At 57.4% G+C, this 22,159-nt stretch overlaps 2 protein-coding genes across 5 annotated transcripts; both read right to left on the reverse strand.

The window, feature by feature from the left end:
* Nucleotides 1-6,228: 6,228 nt before the first annotated feature.
* Nucleotides 6,229-12,045, reverse strand: SPATC1 (spermatogenesis and centriole associated 1). 2 transcript variants are annotated; one of them, XM_038760467.1, is made up of 6 exons: nucleotides 11,750-12,045; nucleotides 10,880-11,059; nucleotides 9,222-9,620; nucleotides 8,296-8,435; nucleotides 6,826-7,824; nucleotides 6,229-6,630 (listed from the first exon to the last, which is right to left on the reverse strand). In XM_038760467.1, exons 1-5 carry the CDS (start codon nucleotides 12,006-12,008, stop codon nucleotides 7,492-7,494), a joined length of 1,311 nt encoding a protein of 436 aa, XP_038616395.1. In that variant the 5' UTR covers nucleotides 12,009-12,045; the 3' UTR covers nucleotides 6,229-6,630; nucleotides 6,826-7,491. The 2 variants fall into 2 exon arrangements, with proteins under 2 accessions (XP_038616395.1, XP_038616394.1); XM_038760466.1 differs by having other exon boundaries at nucleotides 10,829-11,059.
* Nucleotides 12,046-15,928: 3,883 nt separating this feature from the next.
* GRINA (glutamate ionotropic receptor NMDA type subunit associated protein 1) lies at nucleotides 15,929-21,778 on the reverse strand. 3 transcript variants are annotated; one of them, XM_038760468.1, is made up of 7 exons: nucleotides 21,717-21,778; nucleotides 18,895-19,258; nucleotides 17,799-17,911; nucleotides 17,506-17,706; nucleotides 17,202-17,330; nucleotides 16,884-17,027; nucleotides 15,929-16,732 (listed from the first exon to the last, which is right to left on the reverse strand). In XM_038760468.1, exons 2-7 carry the CDS (start codon nucleotides 19,229-19,231, stop codon nucleotides 16,583-16,585), a joined length of 1,074 nt encoding a protein of 357 aa, XP_038616396.1. In that variant the 5' UTR covers nucleotides 19,232-19,258; nucleotides 21,717-21,778; the 3' UTR covers nucleotides 15,929-16,582. The 3 variants fall into 3 exon arrangements, with proteins under 3 accessions (XP_038616396.1, XP_038616397.1, XP_038616398.1); XM_038760469.1 differs by lacking the exon at nucleotides 21,717-21,778 and adding an exon at nucleotides 21,488-21,536; XM_038760470.1 differs by lacking the exon at nucleotides 21,717-21,778 and adding an exon at nucleotides 21,286-21,302.
* Between the last annotated feature and the right edge of the window lie 381 nt (nucleotides 21,779-22,159).

Below are 22,159 nucleotides of genomic sequence, written 5' to 3' on the forward strand. Positions count from 1 at the left end.
GGTCGGGGAGCCCTTGGGGGCTGGGAGGCAGGCGGCGCGGCTCAGTGGAAAGAGCCCGGGCTGCGGAGTCAGAGGTCACGGGTTCAAAGCCCGGCTCCGCCACTTGTCAGCTGGGTGACTTTGGGCAAGTCACTTCTTTCAGACCGTGAGCCCACTGTTGGGTAGGGACTGTCTCCCTATGTTGCCAACTTCCCAAGCGCTTAGTACAGTGCTCTGCACACAGTAAGTGCTCAATAAATACGACCGATTGACTGATTGATTGACTTCACTTCTCTGGGCCTCAGTGACCTCATCTGTAAAATGGGGATGAAGACTGGGAGCCCCCCGAGGGGCGACCTGATCACCCTGTAACCTCCCCAGCGCTTAGAACGGTGGTTGGCACATAGTGAGCGCTTAATAAATGCCATTAGTATTATTAGAAATGGAGGTCACAAGGGCGTCGCGAGGGTCAGGGCCTCACGGATGGGACCCCGGAGGGGCGAAGGCGAGCGGGCGGCCCTAGGGTGGGGTCAGGGAGGAGGGGGTGGGGGGAGACCCCCGATTGGGGGCGGGGGGGTACCTGAGAAGGCCGGAGACCCCGGAGAATAGGGCGGCGAGGCCTGGAGACGAGGTCCTTACTGGCGGGAGGAGGAAGCCGAAAGGAAAAGTGAAAGAAAAGTGGGTGCCTGAGCCCGGGCGGCCCAAGCGGGCCGCGGTCAGCCCGGCCCCTGCTCGGTGACCAGTCCCGCCCCCGGGGCTGACCCTTGCCCGCCGACGGCCAGGGCAGGGCCCGGGGGGGGGGGACGGCCAGGGCAGGGCCCAGGGGGGACGGCCAGGGCAGGGCCCGGGGGAGGACGGCCAGGGCAGGGCAGGGCAGGGCAGGGCAGGGCAGGGCAGGGGGCTCATCGGGGGGAAGGGGGGGGCTGCAGGAAGAGGAGGCGGCGGGGACAACGAGGGGGCTCAGGGAGGGACGGACACCGGCCAGGGACCGGGCCCGGACAACAGCAGGACACACAAGTTGCAGGCCGTGGGCGGGAAAAGGCCGTGGCCAATGAGGGGCTTGGAGACACTGGAGGGGCGTGGCCTGGGACGGGGCGTGGCCAATCGGAGGGCACACAAGTTGAAGGCCGTTTGTGGGGAAAAGGGCGTGGCCAACGAGGTTTTTGGAGACAGTGAAGGGGCGTGGCCTGGGACGGGGCGTGGCCAATCGGAGGGCACACAAGTTGAAGGGGAGTGGCCGTGGGCGGGAAGGGGGCGCGACCAACGAGAGGGCCTGGGGTGAAGGGGCGTGGCCTGGGACGGGGCGTGACCAATCGGAGGGCACACACGTTGAGGGGGCGTGGCCGTGGGCGGGAAAGGGGACGTGACCAATGACGGGGCTGGAGGACGGTGAATGGGCGTGGCCAGGGACGGGGCGTGGCCAACCGGACGCACACAATTTTAAGGGGGCGTGGTCGTGGGCGGGGAGGGGCGTGGCCAACGAGAAGGCTTGGGGACGGTGAAGGGGCGTGGCCAAATGGGTGCGCACAGTTGAAGGAGGCGTGGCCGTGGGCGGGAAGGGGGCGTGGCCAACGAGGAGCTTGGAGGCGGTGAAGGGGCGTGGCCAGGGACGGAGCCTGGCCAATCGGAGGGCACACAAGCCGAGGGGGCGTGGCCACGGGCGGGAAGGGGCGTGGCTAGCGAAGGTCTTGGAGGCAGTGAAGGGGCGTGGCCTGGGACGGGGCGTGGCCAATCGGAGGGCACACACGTCGAAGAAGAGTGGCCGTGGGCGGGAAAGGGGGCGTGACCAACGAGAGGGCTTGGGGGACAGTGAAGGGGCGTGGCCGGGGACGGGGCGTGGCCAACCAGGGACACGCAATTGAAGGGGGCGTGGCCACAGGCGGGGAGGGGGCCAATAAGAAGGTACACAATTGGAGGGGCGTGGCCAACAACGGGACAGACCGTGAAGGGGCGTGGCAAATCAGCTCACGTTAATAGAGGGGGCGTGGCCTTGGGCGGGGGGAGGGGGCGTGACCAACGAGGGAACAGGGTCAGACAATGAAGGGGCGTGGCCAGGGACAGGGCCTGGCCAATCGGAGGACACACAATTGGAGGGGGCGTGGCCAGGGACGGGGCCTGGCCAATAGGAGGGCACACAATTGGAGGGGCGTGCCTGGGGCGTGGCCAATGGGGGTAGGAGGGGCGTGGTCTGATCGTGGCCAACCGGGGGCCACGAGCGGATGGGGCGTGGCCGCTGATATTGAAGCAGGATAATAATAACAATAATAATGATGGCATTTATTAAGTGCTATGTGCTAATAAGGATGGCATTTATTAAGCGCTTACAACGTGCAAAGCACTGTTCTAAGCGCTGGGGAGGTTACCAGTTGATCAGGTTGTCCCACGGGGGCCTCACAGTCTTCATCCCCATTTTCCAGATGAGGTAACTGAGGCCCAGAGAAGTGAAGTGACTTGCCCGAAGTCACACAGCTGACAAGTGGCGGAGCCGGGATTTGAACCCATGACCTCTGACTCCAAAGCTTGTGCTCCTTCCACTGAGCCACGCTGCTTCTGTAGAGAAGCAGCCTTCCCTAATAATAATAATAATAATAATGATGGTATTTGTTAAGCGCTTACTATGTGCCACACACTGTTCTAAGCGCTGGGGGAGACACAAGGTGATCAGGTTGTCCCACGCAGGGCTCTCAGTCTTCATCCCCATTTCCAGATGAGGGAACTGAGGCCCAGAGAAGTGACTTGCCCAAGGTCACACAGCTGACAACTGGCGGAGCTGGGATGATTAGAGAGCGGGGCTGGGAGTTAGAAGGTCCTGGGTTCTAATCTCGACTCCCCCAGTTGTCTGCTGTGTGACCTTGGGTGAGTCACTTCCCCTCTCTGGGCCCCAGTGGCCTCATCTGGAAAATGGGGATGGACACGGTGAGCTTCAACGGGGGACAGGGACTGTGTACAACCGGAGTTACTTGTACCCACCTGAGCGCTTAGCACAGTGCCTGGCACATAGTAAGTGCTTAAAAAAACCCATAACACTGTAACGTTGCAAAACCACCAAGGACCCCAAGGTCCTGTCTGGATCGGTACAGTATGGTAAGACTGAGGCTGCATCACACTTTGTCCAACACTCCATGTGCATGTATACATACGCACAACCATTTCTTAATAATAATGATGGTATTTGTGAAGCGCGTACTAGGTGCCAAGCACTGTTCTAAACTCTGGGGGAGATACGAGGTCATCAGGTTGTCCCACGTGGGGCTCACAGTCTTCATCGTCATTTCACAGATGAGGAAACTGAGGCACAAAGAAGTTAAGCGGCCTGCCCAAGGTTACATAGCAGACAAGCGCTTAGTACAGTGCTCAAGTGCTTAGTACAGTGTTCTGCACAAAGTAAGCACTCAATAAATATGATTGAATGAATGAATGAAGTGGCAGAGCTGTGATTAGAACCCACGTCCTCTGACTTCCAAGCCAAATCTGGTCTAGGAAAATATTATTAATTATCATTATTATTATTATAGTCTTTGTTAAGCGCTTACTATGTGCCAAGCACTATTCTAAGCGCTGGGGTAGATACAAGGTAATCACGTGGGGCTCGCAGTCTCCATTCCCATTTGACAGACGAGGGAACTGAGGCACGGAGAAGTTAAGCGACTTGCCCCAGGTCACCCAGCAGACAGGTGGCGGAGCAGGATTAGAACCCACGACCTTGTGACTCCCAAGCCGGGGCTCTTTCCACGGAGCCACGCCGCTTCAACTTGCTCCAGCCAGGGGATCGAGGTTCTTCATCTGTAAAATGGAGATTCAATATCTGTTCTCCTTTCGACTTGAACTGTGAGCCCCGTGTGGAACAAGGGACTGCGTCTGACCGGACCCCAGCAATTAAAGCAGTGCTCAGCACAGAGTGAGTGCTTAACGGAGACAATAATCATAGTTAATAATATTTTCCTAGACCAGATTTATGTTGTAGGAAGACTATTCTGTTATACTTCCGCAGTGCTACAGCAGAAAGGAGCGCAGTGGAAACCATGACCAGATTACGGAGCCCTTACACTGAGGCCGGTGTCCTGCTGTGCCACTTTGTTGAACTTTGTAGCCAAGCCGGACTCGTCTTTGAAACTAAAAGTTCTTCCTCTCCCTCGAAACTGCAGATTATTAAACAAGGTCTGTTTTCCTTGGCTCTGAATTTAATCAATTTACAAATTGGTCATGAGAGAGCCTGCCAAGAGCCCATTTTTTTCCAAGGCAGTGGACGTTGCTGAAAGAAGTTTTTAATCATTAAGGTAACAAATTGCAGTGGGACGTGCTCATCTTGGAAAATAAAAAATATTTTAAAGGCATTCAAACCAGCCTGCATATCACTAAGCGTTTGCTTGAACTTAGTCACACCTCACATGGGGATAGTTAGGGAATGGAATGGTTACTATTCTGTTTATTTTATTTTGTTAATATGTTTTGTTTCGTTGTCTGTCTCCCCCTTCTAGACTGTGAGCCCGCTGTTGGGTAGGGACCATCTCTATAGGTTGCCAACTTGTGCTTCCCAAACGCTTAGTACAGTGCTCTGCACACAGTTAGCGCTCGATAAATATGATTGAATGAGTGAATGGGGTTCAGGAGGCCCTTGGTGGCAGTTTTAAGGGCCTCCCGAGTTTAAGAGCCACATTTGGTCCCCAGCAAAGCCAAGTGTGGTTCCCAAGTGGGGTGACCTTGGGCCTCAGTTACCTCATCTGCGAAATGGGGATTAAATCCTACTCCCTTCTCCTTAGACTGTGCGAGCCCCACATGGGACAGGGACTGTGTCCAACCTGTCAAATGTCTAAAGAATACCATTAAAACAAGCCGCCAATCACACTTCCCTCCTTCAAAGCCCTACTGAAGGCTCACCTCCTCCAGGAGGCCTTCCCAGTCTAAGCCTCCCTTTTCCTCAGCTCCCCCCCCCATCACCCAGCCGACTTTCTTCCTTTGCCCTGCTCCCAATGTGGCTCAGTGGAAAGAGCCCGGGCTTTGGACTCAGAGGTCATGGGTTCAAATCCTGGCTCTGCCAATTGTCAGCCGGGTGACTTTGGGCAAGTCACTTCACTTCTCTGTACCTCAGTTACCTCATCTGGAAAATGGGGATTAAGACCGTGAGCCCCCCGAGGGACAACCCGATCACCTTGTAACCTCCCCAGTGCTTAGAACAGTGCTTTGCACATAGTAAGCACTTAATAAATGCCATCATCATCACCCCACAGCACTTGTGTATATATGTACATACCTGTAAGTCTATTTATTTATATTAATGCCTGTTTTACTTGTTCTGATGTGTATATGAGTATAATTCCATTTATTTATATTGATGCTATCAATGCCCGTTTACTTGTTTCGACGTCTGTCTCCCCCCTTCTAGGCTGTGAGCCCGTTGTGGGCAGGGATTGTCCCTGTTGCTGAATTGTACTTTCCAAGCGCTTACTACAATGCTCTGCACACAGTAAGCGCTCAATAAAAATGATTGAATGAATGAATGAATGAAAGAAAAACACTGAGGTGGGCCCTGAGCTGCACCACAGAGGAAAACAGTCAGACAGAAACTCTTCATCGCTGGCTTTAAAACACTTCATCACCTTGCCCCTTCCTACCTCAACTCACTACTCTCCTACTCTAATCCAGCCCACACCCTTCGTGCCTCTAATGCTAACCTTCTCACTGTACCTCCATCTCATCTATCTCACCGCCAACCTCTCCCCCACAACCACCTCTAGCCGGGAACGCCCTTCCACCTCATATCAGACAGATAATGGCTCTCCCCCACTTCAAAGTCTTATTGAAGGCACATCTCCTCCAAGAAGCCTTATTATAATGGCATTTATTAAGCGCTTACTATGTGCCAAGCACTGTTCTAAGCCTTCCCTAACTAAGCCCTCCTCTCCACTTCTCCAGCTCCCTTACTTGCTCCTTTATTGATCCCGCCGCCCATCTCCACAGCACAAATGCCTCTGTAATTTATTTATTTACTTCTTTATATTAATGTCTGCCTCCCCCTCTAAACCGTGAGGTCGTTATGGGCAGGAATGTGTCTTTTTCGTTGTTCTATTGTACTCTCCCAAGAGCTTAGTACAGTGCTTTGCACACAGTAAGCGCTCAATAAATACGATCGAATGAATTAATGAATGAAACACACACACACACGCATACATACACACCCACATTCTCCCTCCACCTCTCCTCCTCTCACATTTCACTTTCATCTGGAGGCAGAGCTGCTTGTCACTGGTTTCGGTTTCAGTTTTTATTTCTACCACTTGCTGATGTAACAGGGTCCCGGTTAGGATAGGGAACTTCCCATCTGGTGGCAGGAAAGGCAGGGGGTGTCACCCCCTCCACACCTACATCCACTCCTTCCTCAGACGGTAGCATTAACTGTTCTATTGCTCCACAGCCTTCCCCCCTTCCAGTTTCCTTCCGTCTTTCTCTTCACGTCTCCGTCTCTCCTTGAGGCCGAAGGGCGCCCAGAGTATTGGAGGAGTAGCAGCGAAGAAGTGGGCTGGAGGCGAGTGCCCTCTGATTCCCACCGGCCTAGGGGCCTGGGGAAGGGGGTTTATTTCATGGGTTGCCTCAGCTCCTATAGTCCTCTGCGGGGAAGGTTCATGAAGAGAAGCCAGGGGCGTGAAGTGGCCGCTTGGGAAGAAGGAAAGCCAGTTGAGTGCCAGGATGCCAGGCCCCTGGCATCCGCCCCGAATCCCCTACGTGGCTCTCACGACCCCCTCCACCCTCCCAGCTGTCCCCTCTCCCGTGGTGTGGCAATATCCTCGGGATATTGTGACCCAGGCTAACTCCTTCCCCATTTTGAGGAACCGCCGCGTCAACACCAACCTCTCTCTGCAGAAGCTCTTCTAAGGAACAAGTGGTATGGGAGCAAAAATCCAATCTTGTCGTCCGAGCGAGGATCCCCTTGCTCTTTTTCTGATGGGGAGGTGCAACTCTCCCTCCCAGGGTCAGCCGTTCGCTCTCCTTTACTGCCGAACTTACGGCTCAGCTGGAAACAGCACAGAGGGCGGGCCGGAGGAGAGGGCACAAGTTGCCATTTACGTCAGCTTCTCTTCTCCTTGTTCCCCTTTGCCCATCCTATTGTCCATCAAAAATGCTTAGGCACAGACCTGATCCAGTTACTCTGCTCGGGCCCTCTCCATTCCCTTGATATTTATGCGGACCTCCTAAATGATGTCACACTTATTAGTAGGATATGGATTTTTCCAAGTTTAAAAAAAATTGGCGGCTGGGACTGGGGTTGCTGTTTTGGACTGGCAGTGAGGACTGAATCCACTGCAAGACTAGGGCAGAGCCAGGAAAGGAGCCAGGAGCCTGGACTCCCAGCCCCTGTGAGAGCAATCATTTATTGGCTCCCCGAGGTGGGTTGGGAGGGACCCAAGGGCCGTGCCTAGTGGGTGGTCCCAGGGGGTCAGGGCCATGGATAAGCTTCCCGGAGCCTCGAAAAGGAGTCAGTGCTTCCTCGGGGACCGTGCCGAAAGTCGGGGCGCATCACCAGATGAACATGGGTTTGCCGTCGTCCTGGGAGAGCTGGCCGAGGCAGGAGAGGAGCAGCAGGGCGTCGGTCAGCAGGCCAGGGGGGACCGTCTCCAGCACCACGCGCTTCAGGAAGTCCATGCTGTTGTACGCCCCGCTGTCGGAGGCCGTCAGCTCGGGCCGCTCCCGCAGGATGCCGTAGGTGTTGACCAGTTGCTCGGTCAGGGCCGGGTGCACCTTGCTGTCGTAGCCCAGGCCGTGCAGCCGGTTCATGACGCTCACGTAGCGCTGGGTCAGAAGTTGGCACTGCTCCTCGTCCAGCTTGCGCGTGACGGGGTTCAAAGAGGCCTGAGGGTGGGGGGAGATGGAATCAGGCGGCCGGACCGGGCTTTGGGGGAGTGGAAACTTGGAGGTGTTCGCCGTTCCTTGTATTTTAGAGAGGATCTGATTCTATCTCAGATAGGGCATCCGGGCAGTCCCCGGACTCCGGGAAATGTCTGGATTCTGGGTTTCCCTCCCTCGTCCTATGGGTTTGGGCTCTTTGGGGGTGTGAGAGGCGCCCGACAGGCCCCACCTTTCCAGGGGCAATCTGGATTGTCCCAACTCAGTCTCCACAGGAACGGCTTGCCTCAGGGAGGCCACACGCGTTTCACGCCCAATGGATTGGAACTAGCTAAACATTATCCGGCCGCTGGTTTCCTGATCTCTGCCGGGTACCGAGGGAGCCCAAGGACAGAGTCCCGACCGGACGATCTTGGCACCGTTGGAGGCTGGGGTGGGGCGGGAGGCAGAACGCCGAGGCGAGGGTCGGGGTCAGACCTGGATGATCTTCTCAGGGACGTTGGAGACGGTGAAACCGTAGAGCCGCACCCGCTCGGGGAAGATGCTGGAAAGGATGCGCCGGTCCAGCTGGAAGGCAATTTCCCCCACTAGCCGCTCCCAGGTCAGCTGCTTTGAGTCTGGAGAGGGGGTGTGGGGGTAGGGCTGATCAACGGTCATTACCGGGGCAGGGGGCAATGGGGACAAAGGGACAAGTTTGTCAGTGACCGAGAGAGTTGAAAGGGGCAGGAAATTAGAAAGATAAACAATAGGAGAGGGGAGGAAGCTGGAAAAGTTGCAGTGTCCTCCCTCTCTCCCTCCCTGGGAGTCTGAGGATGGTTCAGCCCCATGTAGTCCCTGACCGAGGGGAGAAGTTCCTGATCAGGGTCATCCTTGGTCTGGGATCCCAAACCGAATCAGACCCCCAGATCCACCGACGGGGGCCTGAGCGCTAATTGACATCTCCGGGATCTCCACGCCTGGAATTTTTTTTTAGGGTATTTGTTGCGCGTTTACTATGTGCCAGGCACCGTACTAAGCTCCGGAGTAGATACAAGTTAATCAGTCTGGACACAGTCCGAGTCCCACACGGGACTCACGGTTTTAATCCTCATTTTACAGATGAGGGAACTGAAGCACAGAGTGGTGAAATGACTTGCCCGAGGCCTCCCAGCAGACAGTGCTCTATCCACTAGGCTATGCCGCTCCTCGTTGCGGACGTTGATCTTCCCCGTCAACCGGGGCTCCCCTAGGGTATCTGGATCAAACAAGTCCCAATCTGAACCAGGCTCTGGACCTCCAGGGCCATACGATGAGGGCAGAGATGCTCCTTGCCCCGATTCCAGATCCTTGCCGGGCACCTGAGGGGGTTGAGAGGGGCAGGACGGCCTGGAGAGAAGAAGGCGGTGGGGGGAAAGAGGTCTGACCTTTGGAGGGATCCTGAAACTTGCTAGACCTCCTGTGCGCCATCTTTCTTTCCATCTCCAGGAAGCTCTTCCGTGAGGTATCCGCCATATGCGATGGGGCAGCGGCACCCTGGAGGTCGTGTTGGGCCTCGAGTTGGGCTTCAAGTTGGCCTTGGGACTGGGCAGGGGCCGGAGCCTGGGATTGGGAATGGCCCTGGGCCGGAGGTTGGGAATGGGGCCGGGAACCGTCCAAGGACGCGAAGGGGAGGCCTGAGAGGGAGGTGGAGATGGGGGCAGGCATGGGAGCCAGAATGGCAGAGGCGCCCACAGGTGTGGAGGTCAGAACCGGGGAGCCCAGGAAGGCAGCGTTGAAGGACTCCGCTTCCAGAGAGGTGTCCCAGCCCACGGACGGCTTGGAGCCTGAAGCCGTTAGCCATGGGAAGGGAAAAGGAATCACGGAGCACAGCGGCAGGGGAGAACAAGTTTGGAGAAGAGAGAGAAAAGGAATCGTGGGGGGAGAGAACGAGGTCAGTACAAGAAACTTGATGGGACGAGGATGGAGCTTTCCACCAGGTCTTCCCTTCCTCCTTCCCTCCCTCTCCTCCTTCCCTTCCCCACCCTTCCCTCCTCCACACCAGACCCAAGGAGAGGCTGGATTCTCTACAGATGAGTTATCTAGCTCCTGGGAGGGTAAAATCTTAGACTTCACTGGGGATGGGGGTGGTGAAAGGGCCCTCAGATAGAAACCTCTGAAACTGGTCAGCCCATGGGTGACTGAGCGGCTGAGGCGATGAACAGAATGGAGCTGCGGTTTATAAGAGCACTGGATTGAAATTAAGCCTCTTACTGTCCTGCCATCTGCCCAGTTAATTAGTCTGAGCTCTATACTCCTCCATTTATTCATTTAAGGTAAAACTCTCTATGTGCTAAGGTTAGGAATTTAAACAAGTGATTTTGGGGTTCTTAGGGGACCCTTAGGGGATCCTAAGGCTCTGGACCCTAGGTCCAATTTTTTATTTTCAGTATTTGTTAAGCACTTACCACGTGCCGGGCACTGTGCTAAGCTCTGAGGTAGATACAAGCTAATCAGGTTGGACAAACTCCACGCCCCACATGGGGCTCACGACAGAGGACGACTCTTCCACAGGAAGGTCTGTGATTTACTGAGAAGTACTGGGATCCGGGCCCCCCTTCCCCTCCCGCGGCCAAAAAAGAGAGACTCCATTAAGAGTCACATTACACTGAGAAAGACCTTTATATTTTGGGCCATCCTGATAGAGGGACATGAGCTCATGGACATCCCTATTTGAAGCAAACAAATGCATAGGCCATCAGCAAGGAAGGATTGAGTTCGGAGTTTCCCCAGCTGGCTAGCGGTGTTGGCGTCCACCCCATCCAGACCCCCATCCTGGACTCAGGGGTCCTTCCTTTTACTATTTTCGAGTTGCGCCTTCTAACTTGAAGCCCGCTGTGTCCCCATCGACACTCTCTCCCAGTGGTCTCCGTCTCTCCCTGAACTGAACACCCCTCCGACACCTGTTCTCCCCCACCCCCCGATACCTGTTCCCCTGCGTCCCTCGACACCTGTTCCTCCTGACACCTGCCCACCTCCCCACACCCCCGGTCACCTGTTCCCGTCCGCCCCCCACCCCCCATGGGGGAGGCGGCAGTGGCGGCACCGAGGCTCGGATCCCTGCGGGTCCCGGAGGGGGCGAGTCGGGCCTGTCCGGGGTCGGTCCCAGTGGCCAGCAGGCTGCTCAGGTGGCTCCTGTTGGACGCGGGCAGGTGAAGCGAGGTCAGCGCCGAGTTCTCCGCCGCCGGGTCCGACACGGGCACCGCCGACAGCGGCAGGAAATTGCCTGGGCCCGGAGAGGAGCCACTGAAAGGAGCTCCCAGTTGGGTGGGGAAGGGGAAGGAGGGATGAGGAGGGAAGGGGAAGGACGAGGAGAAGCAGCAAGGAGCCCCTTTCAAGCCTGGTCACCCAACATCTGGGTTAGATTAACGTCTGGTCGCCCGATATCTGCGTCTATTTTATATTAACGTCTGTCTCCCCCTCTAGACGGTAAGCTCGTCGTGGGCAGGTATTGTGCCTCTTTATTGTCCTGTTGCACTCTCCCGAGCACTTAGTCCATGGCCCTGCACACGGCAAGAGCTCAATGAATAATAATAATAATAATTAATAACTACGATATTTGTTGAGCACTAAGGGCTGGGAGAGATAAAAGCCAATCGGGATGTCCCGGGTAGGGTTCACGGTCTTTATGCCCATTTTACAGATGAGGTAACTGGCACAGAGAAGTGAAGTGACTTCAGTCAATCAATCAGTCGTATTTATTGAGCGCTTACTGTGTGCAGAGCACTGTGCTAAGTGCTTGGGAAGTACAAGTTGGCAACATATAGAGACAGTCCCTACGCAACAGTGGGCTCCCAAGGTCACCCAGCGGACAAGTGGCAGGGCGGGAATTAGAACCCACGACCTTCTGACTCCCAGGCACAAGCTGTTGTCCACCAAATATGAGTGACCGATTGAGCGTCCCTCCCCGCTTTACCTTTGTCCCTGAATTCGACGTTCCTGCGGCCGGAGGCCTGGGGGGCCGGGCCGGCTGCCTCGCTGAGCCCACTGAACCCAACCCCGGCCCCGGCCCCGGCCCCGGCCCCGGCGGTGAGTACGGTGCCCTGGCTCCGGAGCGTGGAGCGCAGCTCCTGGTTCTCCCGAATGAGCCGCACCAGTTTCTTGAGCTCTTCATTCTCCCTCACCAGCCGCTCGATCTGCTGCCGAAGGCCCTCGTAGTTGGTCAGCAGGGACATGCTCCCGGGTGGGGGCGAGGGGCGGCGGCCCAGTGGGCCGGGGCCTCGGGCCCGGGCTGGGCAGGTGGAACTGAGGAGCGGCAGTGATCACGCTCAGAAGCCCCGGTGCATTGTGAGGTCAGAGGCGTCCCCCACTCAAGGGGGAGGTCTCCGGAAGCCCCCTCCCCATTTCTGCATCTCCAGGTCCCTCTGGATCCCACCTTCCACCTTGGCGTAGTGGACAGAGCAAGGGCCTGGGAATCAGGTCACGGGTGCTAACCCCCGCTCTGCCACTTTTCTGCTGTGTGTCCTTGGGGAAGTCGCTTCGCATCTCTGGGCCTCAGTTATCTCATCTGTAAAATGGGGACTGAGACTGGGAGCCCCACCTGGGACAGGGTCTGTAGCGAACATTTCCACCCCCGGGCTTAGTACAGTGCCAGGCGCACAGTAAGCACTTAAATTCCACAATTATTATTATTATTATCTTCAGAGCCCAAGACCCTTTCATCTTCTCTTCAATTCCCTGACCTTGCCACCACCTCTGGACTTCTGCTGCCCTGGCCTTGATTTCAGCCAAGCTGCAGGCCCCTCAACTGTCGCCTGGATCTGGAACCTCAACCCTTTCCTAAAGCCCAGTTTTCAAGGTCACTGCCGCGATTTCCTCTCCCACACTGAGTGCTTTGTTATCTTTATCCGCCCCCCCGGCTCACAACTACCCCCAGCCTCCTGTCTCCTCCTGGACCTCAGAATCTAGGCTTCTGACCCACTCTTCTAAGAGCTACTGCAGTGAGGAAGAGTAAAGAGTAAAGCTAGAGAGAAGTGAAAGTAGGGAGGATGGGAGGGCCGAAGGATTTGATGAGGATTCCCGGAAACCTTACAATGGGAGACCTCCCTGCCGTGGGGTGTGTTGGTGGGGAGGGGGAGGAGGGGGATGGGAGGAAAGCTAGGGTTTCTGGGGGCGGGGGAGGTGGGTGTATGTGGTCTAGTAATAATGATAATTATAATAATGATGATGGCATTTATTAAGCTCTTACTATGTGCAGAGCACTGTTCTAAGCGCCGGGGAGGTTACAAGGTGATCAGGTTGTCCCACGGGGGACTCACAGTCTTCATCCTCATTTTACAGATGAGGGAACTGAGGCCCAGAGAAGTGAAGTGACTTGCCCAAAGTCACACAGCTGACAATTGGCAGAGCTAGTAGCCTCCTCCTTCTTCTCCCAGAATGATACTATGCCTGGCTTTAGGTCTTAACTGCCCCAAAGGGTGGGTAAGGATAAGACTGTTCTTCTTATTCATTCATCAATTATTTATTGAGCATTTACTGTGAGCAAAGCGCTGTACTAGGCACTTGGGAGAGTACAACATACCAGTAAATAGACACATTTCCTTCCCCCATTGAGCTCACAGTCTAGAACCTGGTGGGATCTTCTCCTTCACTTTCACTTCTCCAGGCTGTGTCAGTAACCAATGTGTGGAACATGCTAGGCATTGGGGGTGGACAGGATGCAAACAGATTCCTGTCTCCGTCTCACATGGGGTTTACTGTCAAGGGGCCTGGCCAACAGGTAGTTCATCCTCACTCTGTGAGGAGACTGAGTCACAGAGAAGCGATCTGCCCGAGGTCACCCAGCAGTGGGGGAGCAGGGATTTGAACCCAGGTCTTCTGCCTCTCAGGCTTGTGCTCTATCCAGTAGGACATACTGCTTCTTGCAGGATTGGGTACGGAGGCTCTGGTCCAAGTTGTCAGAGCCCTCTCCCTCCTCGCCCTAAGAGCCGGTCGCACGGCCCAGCTGGGCCACAGCTAATCAGTACTGCTGAGGGAAGGGCACTTGTGGGGCCAGAAGACATGTTTGTGGAGTAAGTGGGAAGCGTGGACCCCATCCCTGGGCTTGCTTGGGGTGGGGTGAGGGATTCTGATTTTCAGTTTATGCCACTGGGCTGGAATAAGCAAGCTCAAGCAACTGTGAAGCAAACCCCTGCTTCCCCTAATACCCCCTTCCTCCCTAGGGCTTTGTTCTGGGGATGGACAGCTGGATCGCCAGGGGAATTCCGGGTTAGGTAGGTTCTGGCCCAAATTCTGGGGCTGAACCCTGCCCCGTTGTTCAGCACGCTGCCCAGCCCTCAGTCTGGCACAGAGGGAAGGGCAAGGAGTGGGGAAAGAAGAGCAAGTGGACGGTTGGAGCTCTGACCTTCCACACACCCCCCTTGGTTATTCTATTCTCCCCGTCATCCATATCTATTTCTCTTTTTTTCTTCCTCTCTCTCATCTGCTGACCCAAGGAGACTGTCCATTTCCACCTCAGCACCTTTGCCAAGTGGCTCCCCGGCCAGGGGAATGGTAGGTAGATTTGTTGAGAACCAGGCTGCAGCTGATTTCCTTAGGCTGGGGACATGAAGAAGGGAAGAGCTGGGTATGAAGAGAAACATCTCCTCAGCAGTTTTTTAAAATAGTATTTGGTAAGCACTTTTTATACCTGATTAGCCTGTCTCTACTCCAGCGCTTAGGATGGTGCTTAACACGTAGCAAGGGCTTAACAAGTACCATCATTATGATATGGAGAAGCAGCATGGCTCCGTGGAAAGAGCTCGGGCTTTGGAGTCAGAGGTCATGGGTTCAAATCCCAGCTCTGCCAATTGTCAGCTGTGTGACTTTGGGCAGGTCGCTTCACTTCTCTGGGCCTCAGTTTCCTCATCTGTAAAATGGGGATTAAGACTGTGAGCCCCCCGTGGGACAACCTGATCACCTTGTAACCTCCCCGGCGCTTAGAACAGTTCTTTGCACATAGTAAGCGCTTAATAAATGCCATCATTATTATGTCAAGCATTCTTCTAAGCTCTAGAGTAGATACAAGTTAATCTGGTTGGATGTAGTCCTGTCCCAGACGTGGCTCATGGCCTATGTAGGTGTGAGAAGAGGTATTGAATTCCCATTTTGTACCGGAGAACACTGAGGTATGGAGAAATGAAGTAACTGGACCGAGTTACCCGGCAGCTAAGTGGCGGAGCTGAAATTAGAAGCCAGGCCTGTGCTTTATACACTAGGCCACGCTGCTTCCCTTTCCAGGCCCGGAATCCCTAAAAGAAACTGATTCACCACCCCCCTTCTCCCGCAGCCTTCCTGTCCTCTCCCACCACCCTACTGTTCTCCTTTTCCAGGCTCCATCCTCATCCGCAGGTTGGATCACCTTCACCCTAACCGTCGTCCCTTCACCTCGCAGGGCCAATCCCTCCCCTGGAGTCTAATTTACCCTCTTCCCTGGAGCCCGCTTCCCCTCTCCCCCGCCCCATCTGTCCTTCCCCTACGGCCTCCATCTCCCACACTGGGGTTTCGTGAAAATTAATAAAGCTCGGCGTCTCCTCTTGGTGGCCCTAGTCCCTACCCTTCTCCTCCCCCGCTCCTATATTAAAAAGTGACCTGATTCCTTCCCTCCTTTGCTCCCTGCCCTGTCCGGTCTGTCCTCAAATTCTGCCGGTTTCTTCTGCAGCATCTCCCAGACTGATCCCTCCCTCTCCGTTTCCCAGCCACGGCCCTCCCCGTCTCCCGGTCCTGCCCCGGAGGACAGGAATCCTCTCCCACCTCAGGAGGCCCCACAGTCACGCCTGGATCCCAACTCGCTTCTTGACCGCAAGCCTCGCCTTCTCGGGTTAAACAGCCATGTACTTTCCAAGCGCTTAGTACAGTGCCCTGCATGCAGTAAGGGCTCAATAGAAACGACTGAGTGACTCAAGTGGCCTTCCTGGATTAAATCGTCCCAACTCCAGCCGCTCTGGTCAGCTCTGCTCCCTCCAGCCCTTGGGTCTGCTTCTGTGTCTCTTCAGGCGAGTATCTCCAGGGGGACCCCGAAACAAACGAACAAAAAATCAGGTTTCCAGGCTGGGTGGTTGTGGTGGGGGGGAAGAGGGGGCAGAGAGAGACAGAGACAGAGAGAAAGAGAGAGCACTCACATCTACAGGAGCTTTATTAAAGGCAGCACAGAGGCCAGCCACCCCATCCCTTCCTACTCCAGCTCCGTCCCCCCCGGGCCACGGTCCGGGAGGGGAAGGGGCGAGAAGCTGCCGCCCCTGGGGCCCAGCAGCCTGGGGTCAAGGGAAGCTCTGGCTTTGGGCTGGGTGGAGAAGGGGAGAGCAGGCCCGGCCCCTGGATCATCATTCGTGGTCCGGGCTGCCCCTTCCGCCCTGTTCCTGGGGCAGGCAAGGCTGCAGGGGTGGGTGGGAGGTATAGGAACCATGCAGCACGAAGAGGGGGTGGGGGCGGGCAGGGCTCGCTCTGGGGGGACAAGGGAACCCGCTCCCACTGAGGCCCGGATGGACCGTGCAAGGGTGGAGGAGGGGAACGAGAGCCTCGATAGAAACATAAATATGCACAAATATATACACGGGGTGGGAGCCCTGGGAACCGAGGTAAGGCAGGGGGAGTGAGAGACAGACCCCTCCTAAAACTCCCCCGGGGGGAAGGGGCCGGGCCAGGCCGTGCAGACACAAACAGCAGCAACCCAGACTGAGGAGTGGGCTGGGGAGGGGGAAGGGGAGAGGAAAGAGAGGGAGGTCGTTCCCTCCTTGGCTCAGGTGCCAGTAGCAAGGGCGGGGGGCAGGAGTCACTCCTTGGCCCGGCCGATGATGGCCAGGATGTAGAGGAAGATGTTGATGATGTCCGTGTACAGGTTTAGAGCGGCGAACACGTACTCCTCGGGGCTCAGCGACAGCTGCTTGTTCCCGAGCAACATCTGGGTGTCCACAGCCAGGAACTGGGAGGCGCCCGTTCACGCGGCGGGGAAAAGAGAAGGCAAAACCCCCGGTCAGGCCCGGCTGCCCGCCCAGGCTGCTGCCAGGCCCGCTCCCGGCCCCTGCCTCCCTCTCCTCCCGGGTCCCTGGGCGGCCCCCCACCCGCTGACTCACACAGGTGAAGAGCAGGGCCCCCAGAGAGGCGTAGACGATCTCCAGGATGCGGTTCCGGATGAAGATGCAGAGGATGGAGAAGACCAGCAGGACCACCATGCTCACCAGCAGCACGCCCATGCAGGACGTGAAGTCATAGCGCGTCTGCCCACGGGGAGCCCGGGGTCAGCGGCCCGCGGGGAGCTTTCCTCCTCCCCCACCCGGCTCCCGGGGATGCCCGCTTCGCTGAGGAGACCCTTCCCTTCCCACCCTCCCTCGTCCCGGGCCTCGGGTGCTGCCGGAACGGGCGGGGATTGGGGAAGGCGACGGGCCCGTCACCTGCATGGAGAAGATGACGACGGTGAAACAGACGGTGGTGGTGATGCCCACGGCCATGATGACGGCGTCCGTGTCGTAGAAGCTGGCGATCATGCCCACCATGTACGACAGGCTGATGGTCAAGACTGACTGAGGGGGGAGAGGCAGAAGGCACCGGTCGGACCGACGGCCCCGGCCTCCTCCCTCCCTCCGTCCCACGGTCACATCCGTCATCCCCACCCACCCCCGGAGCTTCCTGAGGGGAAGAGGGAGGTGGCCAGGGATCGGGATTGGGGGGAGGGGGGCCCGGGAAGAGGGCGCTTACCAGGGCAATGAGGTTCCAGGGGTGCTTACGGCGGAAATCCCCGCAGCAGCTGAGCACGATGAGGGACACGAAGAAGATGGCGTAGGAGACGTAATAGGCCCAGACATTGCGCTGGACAAAGCCCTTGACCCCGTCCACAAAAGTAAATATGGCTACAAAGGAGAAGGTCACGGACAGCTGCAGGGTCAACACCAGGAAGACCTGCGGGGGGATCGGAGGGTCAGCGGAGGGGTCTCCCCCAGGGCTAGCCCTCCTCCGGCCGCAGGGCGCGGCCCCCCTTCAGCGGCCCTCACCTTGCGGATGAAGGCGCGGCGCACGCTCTTGTCATCCCAGTTGGTCGGGGGGAAGTCCTGGTTGTCGTAGTAGGATGGCGGGGCATCCTCGTGGTAGTTCCCATGCACGGGGGCTGGGGGATTGAGGATTGGGGCAGAGAGGTTAGAGCCAGAGCCCCTCAATCGATCGATGGCATTTATTGGGCACTTTCTGGGTGCGGAGCACTGTACTAAGCGCTTGGGAGAGTACAACCTGAGTCGGTAGACTTCGTCCCTGCCCATGAGGAACTTATAGCCTAGAGTCCTAAACCTCCAACACTTCCTCTCCTCCAGGGCCCCCCGCCCACCCCCGCTGTTCAACATCCCCGCTCCAGGATGGACCAGCCCCAAAGGGGTCAGGCAGGGATGCTCAGCCTGTGGTGACCCCACCCCTCCACCTCACGGCCAATGTATAATTCAACCGAGGCTCTGGGCACACGGGCTGGCGCCAGTGAACCCGCTCATTCTCCTCTCCCTCCGAGCGGGAGCCCGACTTGGCATCGGACCGGCCGAGGCAGGCTGCCCAGAGAGAGGGGCACGTGACGGGGGGTTGGAGGCAGGCGGGGGGGATGGGAAGTGGAAAGAGAGGTTGGGGGTTGGCGGGGAGGCGGAACGGACAGGGCCCAGAGATGAAGGAAGTTGGGCAGATGAGGAACGGTGTGGCTGCAGGGGAGAAGGAAGACTCCGCCAGGGCAGGGCCACGGCCAAGGCGCGCGAGTCGGGGCCGAGAATCGGGCCCGGTGTCACCCGGGGCGGTTCCGCTCCCCAGGCGCCCTTCCTTCCGTGGCGTTTGGCCTCTCTAGCCGTCCCTTCGCCCCTTTCCCAGAAATTATTTTGTCCTTCTCTTCCCAGAGCGCTTTCACATTATCCATCTCAACCTTGTGTCGAGCAGGGGCGGGCAGGAGTTATTATCGCCATTTTGCAGATGGAGAAACTGAGGCAGAGAGCGGTTAAGTGACTTGCCTAAGGCCATGGAGAGGACAAATGGCAGAGCTGGGACCAAAACCCAGGCCTTCCGGCTTCCAGCCACCCCACCTCCCCCACCCTCGCCCCCCCGAAAGCTTTTCCCATTACTTACAGTCAGGGTCCTGGGGGTCGAAGGCCTGAGGTTGTCCGTACGGATTAGGAGGGAAGGGGCCCTGCGGATACGGACCTTGGGGGTATCCTCCCTGGGGATACGGGCCTTGGGGATACGGTCCCTGTGGGTAACCGCCCTGGGGGTAAGGACCGGGGGGACCCTGGGGATAACCTGGCTGCCCATAAGGGCCAGGTTGGAAGGTGGGCTGGGGATAGGGAGCCACTGGGTAGGGGGGCTGGGCATAGGGGGGCACCGGGGGCTGGGGAGCACCAGGAAAGCCAGGGTTTGGGGGAGGATAGCCGTCCCCGGATACCAGGAAGCTCTTCTCATGGGACATGATCCTGACTGGATGCGGCAGCTGCAGCTGGAAGGAGAAGGATCCAGTGTTCAGACTCCCCAAATTCAGGTACTTCCCGTCCCCCAATGCCCCCCACCCTATTTCCACCATTCTCCTCCTCATCGCATCCCCAGACACTTCCCTTATATCCAGGAACTCTGCTATAGTCGGGGGACGATGACGAAACGGACCTGTTTTCCCTGACCTCTCACTCCGCTCATCCCGATTCATCTATTTTATCTGCTTAGCGACCAATCAAGGGTACTTACTGAGCACCTACTCTGTGCAGAGAGCCTTGGGAAGGTGAGGTAATTTACAGGAAGGTGAAGTAATCTTTAGGCTCTCTACATTTCTCTCATGTTCTTTCAAATATGATTTTGCCACTTTTCTCTGCACTGGTCAGACCCTTATTAGAGTCCTGGAACCGGTATTTGTCACCACCTTTGGAAATGTCTGATGATAATAATAACGATGACAATGATAACAGCATTTGTTAAGCACTTATTATGTGCCAGGCACCGTTCTAAGGGCTGAGGTAGGTACCGGCAAGTCGGGTTGGACACAGTCCCTGTCCCACACGGGGCTCACAGTCTTAATCCCCATTTTATAGTTGAGGGTAACAGGCACAGGGAAGTGAAGTGATCTGTCCAAGGTCACGCAGCAGACAAGTGGCAGAGCTGGGATTAGGATTCGGGTCCTTCCGACTCCCAGGCCTGCGTTTATCCACTAGGCCACGCTGCTAATTTCTTTTCATTTGGGAAGAAATTGGCAAGAATCTAGAGAGGAACAAGAAAAATACAGGGAAGCGATGGAAATGAATTACGGGGCCTGAACCTGGAAAAGGCAGTTGGTCTCTGTGTCCACTAAGGACCAAACGGGAGGAAAGGGACTTAAGTTAGCAGCAGGAGAGATTCTGGTCAGATAAAAGGAAGAACTTTCCATCGGCGTGAGAACCACAAGTACAATCTACCCTCGGAGAGCTTTAAGGAAAGAACGGAGATCAATTTGTCCAGCTTGGTTTAAGATGACCTCTCCGAGATCTGTTCCCGCCGGGAGGACGTCCAGGCTTCTGCATCTACTTTCAATCCGTCTCTGCATGGAGATCCGCCCCGGATCGTCAGATTTTTGGATTTCTGGCTCGTGCTTAGTTGCCAATACAGTAGACCGGAGGGGCAGACCGATGTCACGTACCGTCTCCCTCCTCGGCCTACCGCCTCCGACCCATTCGTTCATTCACTCGTTCATTCAATCGTCTTTACTGAGGGCTTACAGTCTGCAGGGTGCTGCGCTAAGCACTGGGGAGAGGATGAGGCAATGATAAACAGTGACATCACCCGAGGGGCCTGGGATGGTGGACGGGGCCAGCCCGGGGCCTTCTCATCCAGGCGTTGATGGGAGGTGAAGAAGCTCGGAAAACCCAGGGATAATCCCTCCTTCCACCCCTCCCTCCCTCCCACCCAGCCGGCTTCTTCCCACTAAGCCCTGGGGTAAAGGGGAAGGGGCAAGGGGGGGCTGGGATGGAGCCACCGGGGCAATTTTCAGCCTCCGAAACAGTGGTTGGGATGTTTGCCCAGATCTCCCAGGCCCGGGGGGTGTCTCACCAAGCCTGTCTCCCCCAGCCTCAGGAGGGGTCTCCCCCATTCCGGGGGGGGCCTCCCCCAGCCCCGAGGGAGTCTCCCCAAGCCGGGGGGGGGGGGCAGCTCCGGGAGGGTCTCTCCCAGCCCCAGGACGAGGGCCCCAAGCCAAGCGGGGGGTGTCTCCTCCAAGCCAAGGGGGGAGGGGTTCCCAGCCCCGGGGGGGGTCTTCCCCAACCCCAGGGAGTCTCCTCCAGACCCAAGAGGGGTCTCCCCCAGCCAAGGGGGGGGGGGGAGTCACCCACCCAAGAGGGGGGTCTCCCCCAGCCAAAGGGAGGGCCTACCCAGCTAAAGGGGGGCCTACCCAGCCAAAGATGAGGACTCACCCAGCCAAAGATGAGGTCTCACCCAGCCAAAGGGGGGGGGGTCTCACCCAGTCAAAAGGGGGGGGGCTCGCCCAGCCAAAAGGGGGGGGCTCACCCAGCCAAGAGGGGTCTCCCCCAGCCAAAGGGGGGGCCTACCCAACTAAATGGGGGGCCTACCCAGCCAAAGATGAGGACTCACCCAGCTAAAGGGGGGGGGGGTCTCACCCAGCCAAAGGGGGGGGTCACACCCAGCCAAAAGGGGGGGGCTCACCCAGCCAAAAGGGGGGGTCTCACCCAGCCAAAAGGGGGGGTCTCACCCAGCCAAGAGGGGGGTCTCGCCCAGACCGAGGAGGGCTGTCCTCCAGACCCGGGGAGGTCTCCCCCGCAATCGTGGGCTCGGAGGTGTTCGGAGGAGGATGGGGGGGGGCGGGCCGAGGCTCGGAAGCGGCCTCCCCTCCCCTCCCCTTCCCTTCCCCTACCGGCCCCTCCCGGAGCGCGGCCTGCTGCGGGGGGGGGTGGGGCCCGGTCCGGCCGCGGAGGACTGACCTGCAGGCCCGGCCCGGTCCCGTCCGGTCCGGTGGGGCCCGGTTCGGCTCGGTTCGGTTCGGTTCGGTTCGGGGGGGGGGGGGAGCGCCGGGCAGCCGGGGCCGCGTGACGGCGGGGGCGGAGGGAGAGGGAGGGCGGAGCCGCGCGCTCCTATTGGCGGCGGCCCCGGGTGGGCGGGGCTAAGACACGGATGGGCGGGGCTAAGACACGGCCGGACGTTGGTGACGTCACCGCGTCACACGCACACACCCCCATCGGCCCCGCCCCCTCCGGCCCCCAGCGCAACCGCCTGTCCCAGAATCCTCCACGCCGCGCTCTGCTCAGGACTGCGGCGGCGAGCCCTCAGGCCTAGTGCAGTCATTCATTCATTCATTCTTCATTCGTTCGTTCATTCACTCATTCGTTCATTCATTCATTCACTCGTTCATTCATTAGTTCATTCA

Source organism: Tachyglossus aculeatus, chromosome 18 (genome assembly GCF_015852505.1).
Source record: "Tachyglossus aculeatus isolate mTacAcu1 chromosome 18, mTacAcu1.pri, whole genome shotgun sequence".
In the NCBI taxonomy this organism is placed as follows: domain Eukaryota; kingdom Metazoa; phylum Chordata; class Mammalia; order Monotremata; family Tachyglossidae; genus Tachyglossus; species Tachyglossus aculeatus.